Source organism: Pantherophis guttatus, chromosome 1 (assembly GCF_059756535.1).
Source record: "Pantherophis guttatus breed Tessera chromosome 1, ASM5975653v1, whole genome shotgun sequence".
Lineage (NCBI taxonomy): Eukaryota > Metazoa > Chordata > Lepidosauria > Squamata > Colubridae > Pantherophis > Pantherophis guttatus.
The window spans coordinates 191,339,697-191,355,884 of record NC_142063.1 but is presented as its reverse complement, the minus strand read 5'-3'; the positions used below and the strand labels follow the sequence as shown (position 1 = coordinate 191,355,884).

General features: G+C 38.4%; 1 protein-coding gene across 2 annotated transcripts; it reads left to right on the top strand.

Annotated features, from left to right (window-relative positions):
- Nucleotides 1-2,431: 2,431 nt before the first annotated feature.
- On the top strand, nt 2,432-12,520 carry FAM161A (FAM161 centrosomal protein A). 2 transcript variants are annotated; one of them, XM_034432484.3, is made up of 7 exons: nt 2,432-2,635; nt 4,076-4,311; nt 6,010-7,176; nt 8,601-8,768; nt 8,935-9,034; nt 9,574-9,734; nt 12,258-12,520. In XM_034432484.3, exons 1-7 carry the CDS (start codon nt 2,501-2,503, stop codon nt 12,493-12,495), a joined length of 2,205 nt encoding a protein of 734 aa, XP_034288375.2. In that variant the 5' UTR covers nt 2,432-2,500; the 3' UTR covers nt 12,496-12,520. The 2 variants fall into 2 exon arrangements, with proteins under 2 accessions (XP_034288375.2, XP_034288377.2); XM_034432486.3 differs by lacking the exon at nt 8,601-8,768.
- The last annotated feature ends 3,668 nt before the right edge of the window (nt 12,521-16,188 follow it).

Sequence of the window (16,188 nt, the reverse complement as noted above, 5' to 3'; positions counted from 1 at the left end):
TTAAAAACTGAATTCAATATGTGCGTTTCAATTTAAATCGGCAAGGATTTTGTCTTTTAACATGCATTTCAGACAGCGTTTTATTCTTTTATCTGTTAGTGTTTTTTTTTTAATGCAAGAGAAATTTCCCAAACATGTGCGAGCAGGGAGAATGGGTGCAAATCATCATACATGTGACATGAAACCAATACGTCTTTTATTCTGACATCAGGACACGAGAAAATAATTTAATTTGTGTGATGTCATTGCCTGTGTATCATTTTGGTATCAGAATTTACTGTCCACATTGCTGCTTGTGGAAACGTGAGCTTCTCTGGCCTTTTAAGTGGTTTTACCAATTAAGTTCTTGAATAAAGCTGTTTAGGAGATTATGTACTGTTACATTGATTACTGAAGTGTTGGACTGAAAACCTTGTGAGATACTAGCCTTCAGTAGGGCTCATATAATTTAGTTTGAACAGTATTCTGCTTTTGGTTTATCCTTTGGATTGAATCAGGATAAGTACTATTGAGAAAATATGGTTTGTAGAATTTTAAAACAATGAGTTCATAAATAAAGGGAACTTTCTAAAATAATTAAACATTTTACTACCTGATTTTTAATAGCAACCTATACTACCAAGCATGTGTGATAACATGGCTAAAAGAATGGATAACCCTCAGGCACAAGAGACTGCTATATTAGAAGGATTTGATTTATAACTGGGATGGCACTCCTTTTTATGGTATGAGAAGAATAAAATTCACAGATACTTTCAAAATCACTACATAAGAAGCTATTTGTATAGGAAAAAATAAAACCTAAGATATATTTGAAAATCCCAGAACGAGTCTCAACAATGGAAGCCTTTACATACCCAAATCTGGTGAAGTTTGAAAAAACTGACATAGAGACATCTTGGACATTGAAGGGAAATTAAAATCTAAACAAGAGCTTGAAGACAAGGGTATTATACTATCTTGTGGCCTCAATTGCAAATACAATCTAAATATGAAAAATGAAAAAGTATGGCTTCTATAAATGACAAACACCCTTTGATCAGATACTGCTGAACTCTGATGAAAAACTCAGATCTATAATTTCATACTAAACTGGAAAATGGAGGACGAACAAGTAAAAGACAATGAGGAAAAAAACTGGCTATAACAGAATTAGAGAAATGGCAAAACGTATATGAAAGGAACTAAATTAATGGCAACTTCTTATAAGATTATATAAAATTTATAGATGGCATTTACCACCTGCTAGATTAGTTCAAATGTTTGAAAATATGTCTAGCAAATGTTGGAAATGTAGGTAATTTTAAAAATTGAGACATTTTATCATATGTGGTGGACTTGTGTAAAAGCAAGAACATTTCGAGCAAAAATATATAGGTGCATAGAAAAGATGATAGGGAAACATAGATATTAAACCTGAACTTGTTTTTTTTTAGGCATAATACCAGAAAAATTTGATAAGCAAAGTATGTATTTAATATTGCATGTTTTAATAGCAGCTATTATATTCACACAATATTGGAAAAATGATGAAATGCCATGAGATGAAGAGATAATTAGGAAGATACTTCACTGCAGAAATTGATAGACTTACATTGAAAATTAAGACACAATATTATCAAACATGGAACTTATTTTACCAGTGGTTGGAAAGAGGGAATGGAGAGAGAGTGTAGTCTGTATTGTTGAGCAGGTTGGGTATCCCGACAGCAGGATGTTTATTAAGTGTAGATAATGGAAAATTAATGAAATTTAAAAAATAAAAATAAACCACTTTTATATACTACAGCTCCTTTTTATAAAATGGGAATTTTAGTATGAGGTGATTTTAATCTTGACATTGTAAAAATATGGTCCAGAATAAATAAATAAAAATATTTATCTATCTGGTTTGGATCCTATTTTGGCAAAAGGCACACCAGGCTAAGAACCTTGCCTTGATTTAGAGCTAAGATCTCTAGTATATAATGTGAAAATGACGCTTGATTACGTTTTCTAATTTTTCTAAAAATTCACGAATGATCCTACACAATAGCCAATTTTTAAAAAGTCATCTTTTGATGTGAGCTGATAACTTGGTGCCATTAAAATACTGCTTGGTTACGGTTCTAGATTTTCCCATTGTCTTCGGAAATTCTTCCCCCGATACCTCTAACGTGGGAAAAGACAGGAGGGGCTTCAGAACAGATGGAAGAATTCCAGGAAACAGATTGCACAGGGAAGACGCTTCTCTGTACACGAGAGGGAGGCTAATGTCCTCTTCGAGATGCCGTAGCGCAGTAGTGGGGGGCGAGGGCCCTTTCATGACTTGTGGACTTCAACTCCCAGAATTCCTGAGCCAGAATGTGCACAAGTCATAAAAGGGCCATCGTTCCCCACCTCTTTCGTAGCGTCTCAAGACTCTAAGCCTAGTAACCGTAGCAACCAAACACGCAGGGAAGGGGCTTGGTAACCAGTCTAGCAGGAGGCTGGCTGTGGCCTCCCGTCCTTTGAGAAGCCCATGGACGCATCTCACCGAGCTGCTTTGCTCACCGCCTCCTGCCTGCATACGCCGGTGAACCCGCGCACCAAGGCGCCGGCGGCGCTTTATGAACGGGTACCAGAAAGAGACTCGCTTGAAAATGGCGTGGGGAAGGTAGGTGGCTGTCTGGCTGTCTGTCTACGCCGCCGCCTCCTAGTGGCTGCTCCTGCTGCTGCTCCCTGGTGGCTGGAGCGTGCAACTGAGAGACCGGATTTCTGCAGAAATGGCTTCGGGAGGGGTTCAAATCCACTCCCCCCCGCCGGCGCCTTGGCTCGTTCGGGTCATTCCCCCATCCGGATAGAACAGGGGTCCTCAAACTTGACAGCTTTAAGACTTGTGGACTTCAACTCCCAGAATTCTCCAGCCAGCTATGCTGGCTGGAGAATTCTGGGAGTTGAAGTCCACAAGTCTTAAAGCTGTCAAGTTTGAAGACCTCTGGGATAAAAAGTAGCGTCAGCCATCACGTGACAATAGCTTAATTATGACGATTAGGTGCCATCAAGTCGCTCTTAGTGACCACATAGGTAGGTTTTCTGCTGAACGGCCCCTAAGGTGGCCCTTCAGCAATTCCAAAGATGCCTTCAGTGCTATTGTAATTGAATGCATCCACCTTGGTGCTGGTCGTCCTCTTTAGCTGTAGCCTACCCTTCCTTTAAGGAACCTTGCCCAATCCTAATTTTACCCCACATTCAATTTTAATTGAATCGTGTGTAGGGATAAGAATGGATAAAATACACCTGGTACAGGTGGATTGATAATAGAATAAAGAATAGATAAAAGTTAATATAAATTTTAAGATGCGTATGTAAATTACGATGAAAAGTAAAAGAAGAATCAATCTAACCTATGTAGAAAAATAACACTTCTGACTGTATTGATTATACTGTATTGTATTATAATAAATTTCAATAATTTTTTTTTAAAAAAAGAATGGATAAAATAAGAATCCCTACATGGGATTCTCATCTTATCCATTTAGATGTGACCGATTCTAGCCTTATTAAGCCAAACCTCCTTAGAAAGAAAATATTTCTTTCCTCTTTTCCTCACCTCCAAGATCCCTGAATTTTTTTCTTTGCCATCCAAATTTTCTTAACGAAAATGCCTTTGCGCCATTTGCAGTGGTTAACAGCACTGAATACAATTTCAAGATTTAAGTGATTATGTTAACTGTTATGTTAAATCCCTTTTAATTAAAAAAAAAAAAACCCTATCTCATTGATGCATTAGAAACCTATTCCAAAATTCGCCTGCATTTGCCTTGGGCATAGGGAAGAGCTTCATGTTTTAGATGTTTATATATGATATAGGAGATTCTCTGTATTAACTTGTAGGAAATTTTGAATCATTTGCCATCCAGAATTATCTATTGATTTTAGGCTTTGTCAAGTTAGCAATTTGGGTTAATCAACACCAGGACCTTTTACTCTGCAAATCCAAGCAAATAGAGAAGTTTCTTAACTGCCTTTAGAACCCAAACTTATTAAGTTGCCAGTAATTTAATAAATATCTTTTTCCCAAAGAGAAGTAAAACATGATCATCTTTTATTTTAGGAATCCTTAAGTCCAGGGGGAGAATACGGTTCCATCATGTGTGCTGATTGTAAAGATTGGCTAGATCTCTCAAACATGTACCTCTCAAATCAGGAATATTATTTAAAGCTGGAAGAACTTAAGAATGCTCACCTGGAAACCATGGCAAAATTGGAAGAAATGTATCAGAATAAGCTGTTTCTAAAAGATGTTCAACCTTTAACTAACACAGACATGATTTATTGTAAGACTTACAGGTAATTTTTACAATAATCTAAATTTATTAATTATCTTTTGTCTCAAAATTGTTATTGTATATATTAAATATATTGATCATTGTAACAAAATATTGTTATTAAATATGTTAAATACATAAAAGGAATATAAAAACGTCTGATGAAAAACAAAACTAAAAAGAATCCTTAGCTCTTGTAGACAATGATCTTAGCCTGAGCTATATACAGGTACAGGGGGAAAAAAGAACCCAGAAGAAAGATTGAAAGTATTTGTTTCTTGTGTTTTTTTAAAATTAGTAGGTCATTCATTTTTCTAAATTTTCTAATCGTTTTGCTTTTAATAACTAGTGCTTGCTTTAAAGTGTCATTAATTGTGAAACATACAGTTGTGAAAACTGTACCAGCCAGAATTACACTCTTACAATTTATAGTGGGATGGATCCTTGATTTAGGACAGGAGTGTCAAACTCGCATCGTCACAACGGCGTTACATGACATATCATGACTTTTTTCCCCTTCGCTAAACCAGGTGTGGGTGTGGTCAGTGTGTGACACATCTGACCCCTGGGCCATGAGTTTGAAGCCTTGATTTAGGAAATTGATTAAGAGGTAACAATTTCTTCTCATGCTTTTCTATAACTTTCCAGAAAGCTTGTCCAGCAGGAAATGTACTTCTCGAATCAGGAATATTATTTAATAGTCTGGAAGAATTTAAGATTCTCACCTGAAAACCATAGCAAAATTGGAAAATATGTATAAGGATTTCAGAGTTTCTAAAAGACATTTAACCTTTAACTAACTCAGTGTGATTTGGTTAGGTAAGCAAGAGTAAAATGCATCAGTGAGAGATAATTATTTGTGTTTTTCAGGCTTTATAGGTTAATAAAGGTTTAACAACACTGATTGCTTGACCAATTCTAAAGAAAAACAGAAGAGGGCATCAGACTGCTTATATTTTCTCCCCCATTTTTGTTTTGAAATGTGATTAAACATAATATTGGCTGTGACTTTGACTGGTATTAAAAATTAATATAAAATATGAAAACATAACTAAAAACTGGTTCTTCATCATAGGTATAAAAGAAATTGTAACCCCAATTAAGTATTGTCTTAGCATTGGTTTTGACTTATACATATTAGCAACAATAAAGTGTAAATATTAAGAGAGTAAGAGGTGTCCAGAAAGATCAGGTTAAAGGCTCATCATGATCAGCATCCCGTATCTTACCGTGGCCAATCAAAATCTATAAAAAATATCTAAGAATAGATGTCATGCCTGATTATATGAATGTTTATTAGTTTTCATTTTGGGAGTTTCTGTTCTTTCTTTAAAAGTCCAAAACAATCCAAACATTCCTTAAAAGAGTTGTATTACTGTAACTTCTTTTTATTTTGTTTGTGATTTTTATATTTCCAGGTTTACATTTTGTCAGTTGGATTAATGAATTTTATTGGAACTATAATTGTTAATTATAGCCTGACAGTGTGCATATATGTAGTCTAAAAAAATATGGAGAAAGGAGTACGTGATTCAGAAACCAATTTAATATTATTTAGAATTGGTATTCTTTTAATCTAAAGTTTAATATATTCATAAACAAATAATTGTTTTATACATTCTCTTTTATTCAATTTGCAAGAGGTTCCACAACTATAACTAAATCAGGTTAATTTGTGTCACTTCTAGACAACTAAGCATTACATTTTTGTTATGTTTAGATCAGCATGGGAAACTAAACCATTTCAACTTCAGAACATGCATAAATCATTTTCTGCATCTGATCTGAACAGTTCGTTCCATTCATTAAATTTCTCTGATGTGACTGATGAACAACTAGAGCTAGAAACAAGTGACAGTGATGTTGGATCACTAACACTGGACAAGACTGAAAATGCATGGGATGGCTGTTTTTTGGAGGATTATTCACTCTGCCCTAAAACTGTTTTACCCAAATTAAATGTTTTGAAGCTAAGCAAGAAAAAGAAAAAATGGTTCCCAAAGATCACAGTACCAGAACCTTTCCAGATGACTATTAGAGAAGCTAAGAGGAAGCAACAGAATATCAAGTCCAAGTCACTCATGGAGCTGGAAAATAACTTGCTGAAGAAACAATTAGAGGAGGAGGCAGAATGTCAAAAACAATTTCGAGCCAATCCGGTACCTGCACATGTTTTTGTCCCTCTTTATCATGAAATAATGCAGGAAAATGAAGAACGCAGAAAATCATTTAGAGAAACGAGGGGAAATTTTCTTCTAGCTACACAAAAGCCATTTCACTTTATTGAAAGAGAAGCACAAAAGAAAGAACTGAGAAAAATGCAATTTTCCTCACCAGAAAAAAAAGCAAAAATGTTTAAAGCTAAACCAGTTCCTAAATTTGTTTCCAGTTCAGAAATGAGGGAGAAATTAAAGGAAGAAGAACTCTATAGAGACATTAGAATTCAAGCTAGGTCTGAAGAGCTCCTACGTAATTCATCACTTCCCAATAGCAGATTAGGAAATAAAGGCACCATTAGGCCTAAGCAGCAAAACTGCTTTGAACAAAGTGAAGAATCAATATATAAGTCAAATACCAAAGTTAAAGTCCCTGATTTTGAAACATTACATAAAAAATTTCAGAAACAGCTTCAAACACATAAGAATGTGAAAAGTGTCACAATCAGTGAGCCCTTCAAACTCCATACACCAAATATTTCATCCAATAAAGAGAAGATTCTTGAGGACATCGACATGGATGAAGCAACATTAAAAGAAACACGCTGGCCTTATGTCTCTATAAGATGTCCCCCTCGAACGTTGAATGCAAGTTCATATCCTTCAGGCTGTGTGCTGTCTCCATCTCCAAGAATTACAGCATCTACAAGAAAACGGCTAGAAGCCATCAGGTAAGCTTTTAATGTGCTGTGTATTTAATTCCAAATTCTTTGTGGTAAGTAAAACATGCAGATGTTGAAAATGCAAATACCTGTTTTAGAGAAGTATGGGAAAATGTTTCCATGTCAAGGATGTTCCAACCTGCCATTATGACTGTTTCTGAGTGTGAAACAAATCCCATGTGAGAGTTTTTAAAGAAAGAATGCACTATTTTTTTCTAGTGTTTGAGGGTTCCACTTGTGTTATTCTTTCTGTTGTTCTTGTTGTGAAACCACCTTGGTCTGCATTTACTGATGCTTCAAACTCCCAACCTCTCATCCTAGTCTATCAGCTCCTAGTCTATATGTCAGCCAGACTGCAAACATTTTGAATATATTGTTATCTACATGTATATCTACATTTACATCATCTACAATGTAGATGTAGATTCTACATCAATATCTGAACTTATATATCTGTGTATCTTGTATCTATCTTTATCTCTTATCACTATGTCTATCTCCTGTACATCTTTTATCTCAAGGATGAGTGACCAGCATTAGGTCATAGAAATCATGTCAACTCTGCTTCTCTTTTGAACGGAAAATAGTTTTTGTTTAAATCCAAGCCTTGGAAAGCTGCAGACTGAGATAAGGAAAAAGGTGCTAAAAACCATTGCAAATCTATAAGAAACTGAGGGAATTCAAGGAAGCAAAGTGGATCCAGTTCTTCAGACAGTTTGTTTCTAATGAATAGATGGAGGTGGGGAGAGAGGAGAGCAGATAAAAGGAGGGGGTTTTGGTGGGAAAGGGAGAGGAGTGAAAGGGACAGAAGGCAATAGGGAGGAGAGGCTTCTGTGAGGCAAGCCTGAGGGAGAGAAGAGTTGGAGTGAAAGGGAGGCAAGCAGAGGAACCAACAAAGGTGCAGAGGCTGTGGAAGGAGAACCAGCAGGCAGTGCAAGAGAGAGAGAGAAGAGAGAGAGAGGAAGAAGTGCCAATCAGCCACCTGAATACCATCCCATCACATGACCCACCTGCTAGGAGAGACTAACCACCACCCCATCACATGACCTGCAGCCCCCTTATACCCAGACTTAGACATAATGCACTCCTGAACTAATATGATACGTAATCTTACATGCAATTGGCCCTTTGAGGGCAACTGTAATGCTGATGCGGCCGTCAATGAAAACGAGTTTGACATTTCTGTCCTAGACCAAATTTGATGGGGCTGAAAGATTTGCCAATCACAACAGAATTCATTTGACAACCGATTCAGGTTCATGTACCAAATACTACAAGAATGAACTGTGGAGATTTGGAATATATATATATATATATATATTATATATATATATAATAAATATATAAATATCTTGCCCATACAGGTATTTTGAGAAAGAGGGCCATAAAAGTTGTTATGCATTAGCTAGACTTAAGTTTATTTTCTTATTCAGGAAATCGGCTGAGGAAAAAAAGAAGGTTGAAGAAGAGCATAAAAGAAGAGAAGCAAAACAAAAAGAGAGAGCAAGAAAGCTACAAAGGCTTATAGCTACTCGGGCTGAGGCAAATGATCCACATCAGAGCCTAGCCAAGATGCTTAACTCAAAGTTAAAATTGTTTAGGTATTCTGCAATATATCCCCTGATTCCTGACCCCTTAGATACAGGATCCTTAGTTTAGTAGTAGTAGGCAGATCCATATAGTCTTGCTCCTTCCATTTTTATTTTGCTAAAAGATTCATATTTAAATTCCATACCATTTCCATGTCATGGTATATTAAAAAAACAGGAAACATGAAAAACAGAGAAAGAAAGAATATCTGCAGGAACTGGAAGAAATTGAAGAAAGGGTGGAAAAGAGGCCTCTATTATTGGAACAAGCCACACAGGTTATTGACATCTCTAATATTTTTTATATATGTCTATTCATTAAGTTGCTACCTTTCCTTTGTATGTTGGGTTTAATAATTGTTGGTAAGATAATGCTAGTAATTGCCACCTGCCATGTCATTGGGCTTAACTTGATTTACCAATGCTGTTGCTTCCAGCGATACAATTGGTTCAACCTGGCTTCCACATTCCTGACCCATTATATATCATGATGCAGAGAACAGAGAATACTAAATGGTGATATTTTTCTCCTTGTCTATTGATGGCAGAAGAAGCCATTTGCAGCTGATAGCATGGAATCTGGAAATATAATATGTTTGCCAGTATAAGGCTGTAATTGAGAAGTTATAAATGTCACGATGTAAAGCTGTCTGCTGTCTGAACAATTTATTTAGATTTCAAAGAAGTGATCTGCAGATTTGGAATCCTTTATCTTGTAAAATAAAGGACATTTAGGAACACATGTACTGTAGAGTGATTTCTTTAAACTTGGAGATATCTTTCAGATGTGTTAATTTTGTTTTATTTTTAAATGTAGAAGAATGCACGGCTAGCAGCATCGAAGCATTATTCTGATTTGCTGCGAGAGCTTGGACTATGTGAAGACTTTATTTCAAAGAAAGGCCAAACTGCTACTGAAGAGTTTTTGCAGAATTCCTACAGTAATAGCTTTGAAAGCTTGGCAGCAAATGTAGAAAGGTAGATATTTTAGCTTGGAAGCTTATACTATTTTTGAGCTTCTTAATATACATATACTAAATATGAAATGTCTATATAGTTAGTTGTGGTTAGGAAAAGCTGACCTTTCAGAGGAAGAATGCATAATCTGTCAGTAACAATAAACAATTCTTGAAGAGTTATCTTGTTTTGATCTCCATGTTTTAGTGTACAGCAGGGGTCCCCAACCCCCTGGCTGTGGCCCAGTAACAGGCTGTGACCCATTTGGAACTGGGCTGCGCGAGTGCTCGCAGCAAGTACTCACAGCTTCCGTTCGCAGCTCCATTTGTGTGAGTGCACGAGCCCATTGCTTGTGCAAATGGAGCTGCACAGAACCATTCCCCCTCCCTCCCCTACTGCCACTGGCGGTCCACAAAGCCAAAAAGGTTGGAGACCACCGGTGTACAATATTTATTTCTTCTTTCCTTGCTAGACATGGTTAATAGGTGATTGTTTATTTATTTATTTATTTATTTATTTATTTATTTATTTATTTATTTATTTATTTATTTATTTATTTATTAAATTTATATACCGCCCTATTCCTAAGGGACTCAGGGCAGTGAACAGCGAACGATAAAAATACATGTAATACAAACGTTAATAATAAAAAAACCAATTAAAATATACTAAACATTCTGGTCCTAGATAATTCAAGACATCCCAGTTTAAAATAAAATCAAAAAGCAATATAAAGGGAAAGTTAGGCCAGGCCGGCCTGCTGAAACAGGAATGTTTTGAGGGCACGGCGGAAAGTGCGCAGATCCGGAATCTTCTGTATCTCTGGGGGGAGCTCGTTCCAAATGGTGGGTGCCCTCACAGAAAAGGCTCTCCCCCTGGGGGCCGCCAGTCGACATTGTTTGGCTGACGGCACCCTGAGAAGCCCCTCTCTATGGGAGCGTACTGGGCGGTGAGAGGCTATTGGTGGCAGAAGGCGGTCTCGTAAGTACCCCGGTCCTAAGCCATGGAGCGCTCTAAAGGTGGTAACTAAGACCTTGAAGCGCACCCGGAAGACCACAGGGAGTTAGTGCAGCTCGCGCAGGAGGGGAGCCACATGGGAGCGCCATGCTGCTCCCATAACTACCCGCGTGGACGCATTCTGGACCAGCTGGAGCCTCCGGGTGCTCTTCAAGGGGAGCCCCATGTAGAGAGCATTACAGTAGTCCAGGCGTGAAGTGACGAGGGCATGAGTGACCGTATTTAACGAGTCCCGATCCAGAAAGGGACGCAACTGGCGAATCAGGCGAACCTGATAAAAAGACCTCCCGGCCACAGCTGTCAAGTGTTCTTCTAAAGACAGCCGTGAGTCCAAGAGGACGCCTAAGTTGCGAACCCTCTCCATGGGGGGCAATGACTCATCCCCAATAGTCAGTGATGGCACCAATTGACTATATCGGGACGTCGGAAACCACAGCCACTCGGTCTTGGATGGGTTGAGCCTGAGTCTGTTCCTCCCCATCCAGATCCGTACAGCCTCCAGGCACTGGGACATCACTTTAAGGGCATCATTGGGGTGGTCCGGGGTGGAGATGTATAGCTGAGTATCATCAGCATACTGATGATACTTCGCCCCAAAACCACGGATGATCTCACCCAGCGGCTTCACATAAATGTTGAACAGAAGGGGTGAGAGAACCGACCCCTGTGGCACCCCACATACAAGGGGCCTCGGGGTCGACCTCTGCCCCCCTGTCAACACAGACTGCGACCGATCAGATAGAAAGGAGGAGAACCACCGCAACACGGTGCCTCCCACCCCTAACTCTTCCAACCGGTGCAGCATGATACCATGGTCGATGGTATCAAAAGCTGCTGAGAGGTCTAATAGGACCAGGATAGAGGAGCAACCCCTGTCCCGGGCCCTCCAGAGATCATCTACCAATGCGACCAATGCCGTTTCCGTGCTGTATCCAGGCCTGAAGCCCGACTGGAACGGATCTAGATAAGCCGATTCATCCAAGTACTGAGGAAGCTGTCGCGCTACCACACTCTCAACAACCTTCGCAATGAAGCGAAGGTTGGAGACTGGACGGTAATTAGCCAACAATTGTTCAGGGACATAAAAACACCAAGAATAACTGCACTTTTCTTTGTGTATTATATTTACTTATTTATATGAACATACGTTTTTACATTTGGAAAAATAGTTTATTGTATTCTTTAAACTGAACAGAATAAAAATTTGGAGAAAGACCCATTTCCCATATATATCTCATTCCAGTTTATAAGCTTGAAGTCAAGTCTATCTTATACAGCCTTTTTTAAATTGAAAAGCACGATAAAAATGTAATAAATTGTTTACTTATATTAAATACTTTGTCTTTTTCTACCAAATTTATAACATTCAGCAGTTTAAAATTAAATTACTGGTTTGCCCCTGAAACAATGAAAACTATTTGCTGAGTTTGAAAAGGGGACCTTATTGCTGATACTTTCTGATGTAATGTGTTTCTAAAGCAATACATTATTATTCAGTGGACCTATTGTTTTCCCCCTTTGACACAGTGATAATGAACATGAAGAAAAAAGAGAATCTGAAGGAGAATATAATTCCCAATTCCAGTCAGCTCAGCATAGCGGGGAGGAGGAGGAGGAGAAGGAAGAAGAGAAAGAGGAAGAGAAAGAAGATGAAGATGAAGATACTGCCACTCAGTCAGATCATGCTGATCAAGAAACTCCTGAGCATGACAGTGAAAACGATTACAAAGATTCAGTAGAAAAATCCAGTGATTATGAGGGCTGATTAAAATATATTGCTACTACTCTGAGTCTTGATGCTCATAGTTTATTTATTGGACCTAATACAGGTAATCCTTGATTTACATAACCTGTCTACTCACATAACTGGTGTTTATTAACTCACATCACATTTGGATTCCTTTCTGACTCTTCTTAGTGTTGTTATATTTTGCTCTTCATATTTTTTCAGATGATGTACATTTTGACTAAAATCAGTATTGCTTTGTAATAGTTTTTTAAACACCTAATAATGAATTCTGGATGTTTTACAACACTGAGTGGAGTATATGGAATATTCTTTGGTATTGTTCTTGATTGAATTGCACTGAGAAATAATTAGTAATCCAAAATGATAGCTTTACAAAACTGACCTTCTCTCAAATTACCCATGACTTTGCAAGTATGCTGTTTCAGCTTCCATTTTCCTTATATGGATAATAATGCTATTTTACAAAATGTAAATGCTATACATCTTTGCTCAAAATGTAATTTCGGCAACCATAGGCCTGGGAGGATCAAATATTTCCCGACTGGTTTTTGAAAATGTGCAATGTGTTATTCTGGATTTTTGCAGTAGTTTGTTTCTATAAAAAAGAGATTGATTGGTCAAAAGGAAGGATATTGTTAACAAATAATGACATTGTGAATGAGATTGGAAAAAAGAGCAAGTACAGTACTGTATTTAATATTCATGAGCAGTGATTTCCAGCATTGTGCATCTGCCCTTGACTACACAAAGTAATTGTGCCTATTTCTAGCTCTCTGGCTAGTGCAGCAAGGCTTCCCCACTGCTGAGGGATCTTGGAGAGAGATATAGCTGCTTTAATCAATTGCAGAGGTGCTGTGTTTCTGCTGCCATGAGTTCTGAAGCATATTTTATGAATCTAATCCAAATTACTGCACCGTTTTATGCTCTGTAGGTTTAACAATAATTTGACTAGAGCAGATGTCCTTCACCTTATCGATCCCTTCAAGTTTGATCATTTATCGATTCCCAGATTTCATTATGTGAAAGTAATTTAGTAAATCTTAGGGACGCGGTGGGTCAGTGGCTAAGATGCTGAACTTGTCGATTGAAAGGTCGGCAGTTCAGCGGTTCGAATCCCTAGTGCCACGTAATGGGGTGAGCTCCAGTCCCAGCTTCTGCCAGCCTAGCAGTTCGAAAGCATGTAAAAATGCAAATAGAAAAATAGGGACCTCCTTTGGTGGGAAGGTAACAGTGTTCCGTGCACTTTTGCTGTTTAGTCATGCTGGCCACATGACGACGGAAACAGCGCTGGCTCTTTGGTTTTGAAACAGAGATGAGCACTGCCCCCTAGAGTCGGGAACGACTAGCACATATGTGCGAGGGGAACCTTTACCTTTACCTTAATTTACTAAATACTGCTTATTATCATCAACCCCTTGGACAATACCATCCACCTACAGGAATTAATACTGAACACTTTGGGGAACCCTGAGGGTATAGTGGCCTTGCTGTTAAGACACTGGGCTTGTTAACCAATAGGTTGGCAGTTTGAGAGCCAAGTACCGTGTGATGGGGTGAGCTCCCGTTCCTGCCCCAGGTCCTGTCAATCTATCAGTGCAAAAGCATGCAAATGTAAGTAGATAAATAGGTACCACTTTGGTGGGAAGGTAACAGTGTTCTGTGTGCTTCAGTGTTTGGTCATGCAGGCCTCATGACCACAGAAGCGTCTTTGAATAACAGTGGCTCCCTTAGGTAGGAAATGGAGATGGGCACTGCCCCATAGAGTTGGAACAGGGAAATCTTTCTTGGACCTGAGGCAAGACCGAGACACAAAGAGGCATAGGATATGTAGCAGGTTAAGCCTGAAAGAGGAAGCTTACAGTAGAAGAGGAAGTAGCTCCAGAAAGGAAAAGGAAGTCAACATTTGTGCTGGGAATAGAGAGAAAAAAAGTGAGAAATGTAATAAATGCAACTGATGGATATGGGAAGTGACAAAGCATTACAGTCCACATCTAACCTCTTTAGTTGGGAGGCTGCTTGAAACTGTGGTTTTAATTTTTGTACAGTCTTTATTCTAAATTCTGTTTTGCTGCTTCCTGAAGATTTAGATGTATAGTTGTAATGCAACTTTGACTTTAATATTCTCATAGTATTTCACTATATTATAATTTCCTGTTGTAGTGCAGTATATTACAATCTATGCTCATTAACTATAACACATGTAAAGGTAGCTGTAGGATGCTTGTGATAACAAATTCTTAGATTGATAAAATAGTTTGCATTATGTAGGATTTTATCGACAATTGTAAAATCTTTCAGGTATGCTCTTGGTCTTTTCACTGACAAATATGAGCATTTGATTTGTAATTATTTCCATTTTAAAAAGGTTAAACCTCCATTTTAAAGTAAACTGAACAATTTCTTTCTGCACCACCTTTAAAATCAATGGAGGAGCTGATATGGTTCCCATCTTCAAAAAAGGAAAAAAAACCGACCCAGGAAATTACAGACCAATCAGCCTAACATTAATACTTGTGAAGATACTGGGAAAGATAATAAGATAATAAAAAAATAGATCTGCCAACAGAAATGAGTAAAGTAATAACTAGCAGTCAGCATGGTTTGTTAAAAACAGATCATGCCAAACCAATCATTTCATTCTTCAACATAGTGACTAAATTAGTAGACCAGAGAAATTTGGTGGACATAATATACTTAGACTTCAGCAAGGCATTAGACAAAGTAGATCACAACCTACTTCTTGGTAAGCTAAAAAAAAGTGGGATAGATTGCATCACCACCAGATGGATTCATAACAAATGTCCTCACCATGGGTTTGTGTAATAGCATTCTCATACTGGCAGTTCTGTTTTCAGTGAAGAAAGAGTTCAGTCATAAAGGGGATCATTCCTGTGCTGGCTAAGCAGAGTCACTGGGTTAGCAGTTGGACGGGAGGCCATCAAAAACTTCTAGGGCTAGGCTGAATGAGACTGGGAAGTTAAAAACATATAGAAGGTGGCACTGGCAATACAAGGCCATTTCCATATGTTTCCAAGCAAATCATATAGACCAGTGGTGGCAAACCTATGGCACACGTGCCAGAGGGGGCACTTGGAGCCCTCTCTGTGGGCATGGGCGCCGTCGCCCCAGCACAGAGTTTGCCAATTGGGGCAGCCCTGGCAGAAAATGAATGGGTAGAGAAGAGCCTGATGGAGCTGGAGCTGCAGAAGTGGAGACCGGTCCCTCCACCCCCGGAGGAAAAGAAGCAAGGAAAGACTAACATGAAGTGCTTGGTTAGAAAGAACCAGAGCCTTTCTCTGTGGCGGATGGGCAGCAACGAGGTCACGGGCCCATTAGGCAGTGCCGTAGACAGCCCTCGCTTGGCCGGGTCCTGAATTAACTATCTTAATTTGGCTACTGTGGGAAAGTCACCCCCTGAATCTTGATTTAATTTGTAAATACGTACAACTACAAGCCTCATCCATATAGCACTCTAAGTCATAAAGGCATTTTTTTGACTTGCCAAAGTCAACAGATTTGACTTATTTTGAGTAAATCAGTTATGCAAACTATGACATATGTTGCATGAACATGGCATTAACCTATTCATTGATGCAAGTTCTAGACTGGAATCATACTTCATACTAAAGCACAATAGGAATTGTGGTAGGTTATGTTTCTTCAGGCAGGTTTGATGAAGCTGTTAACACAGTCTGCCTAATAGGGTCT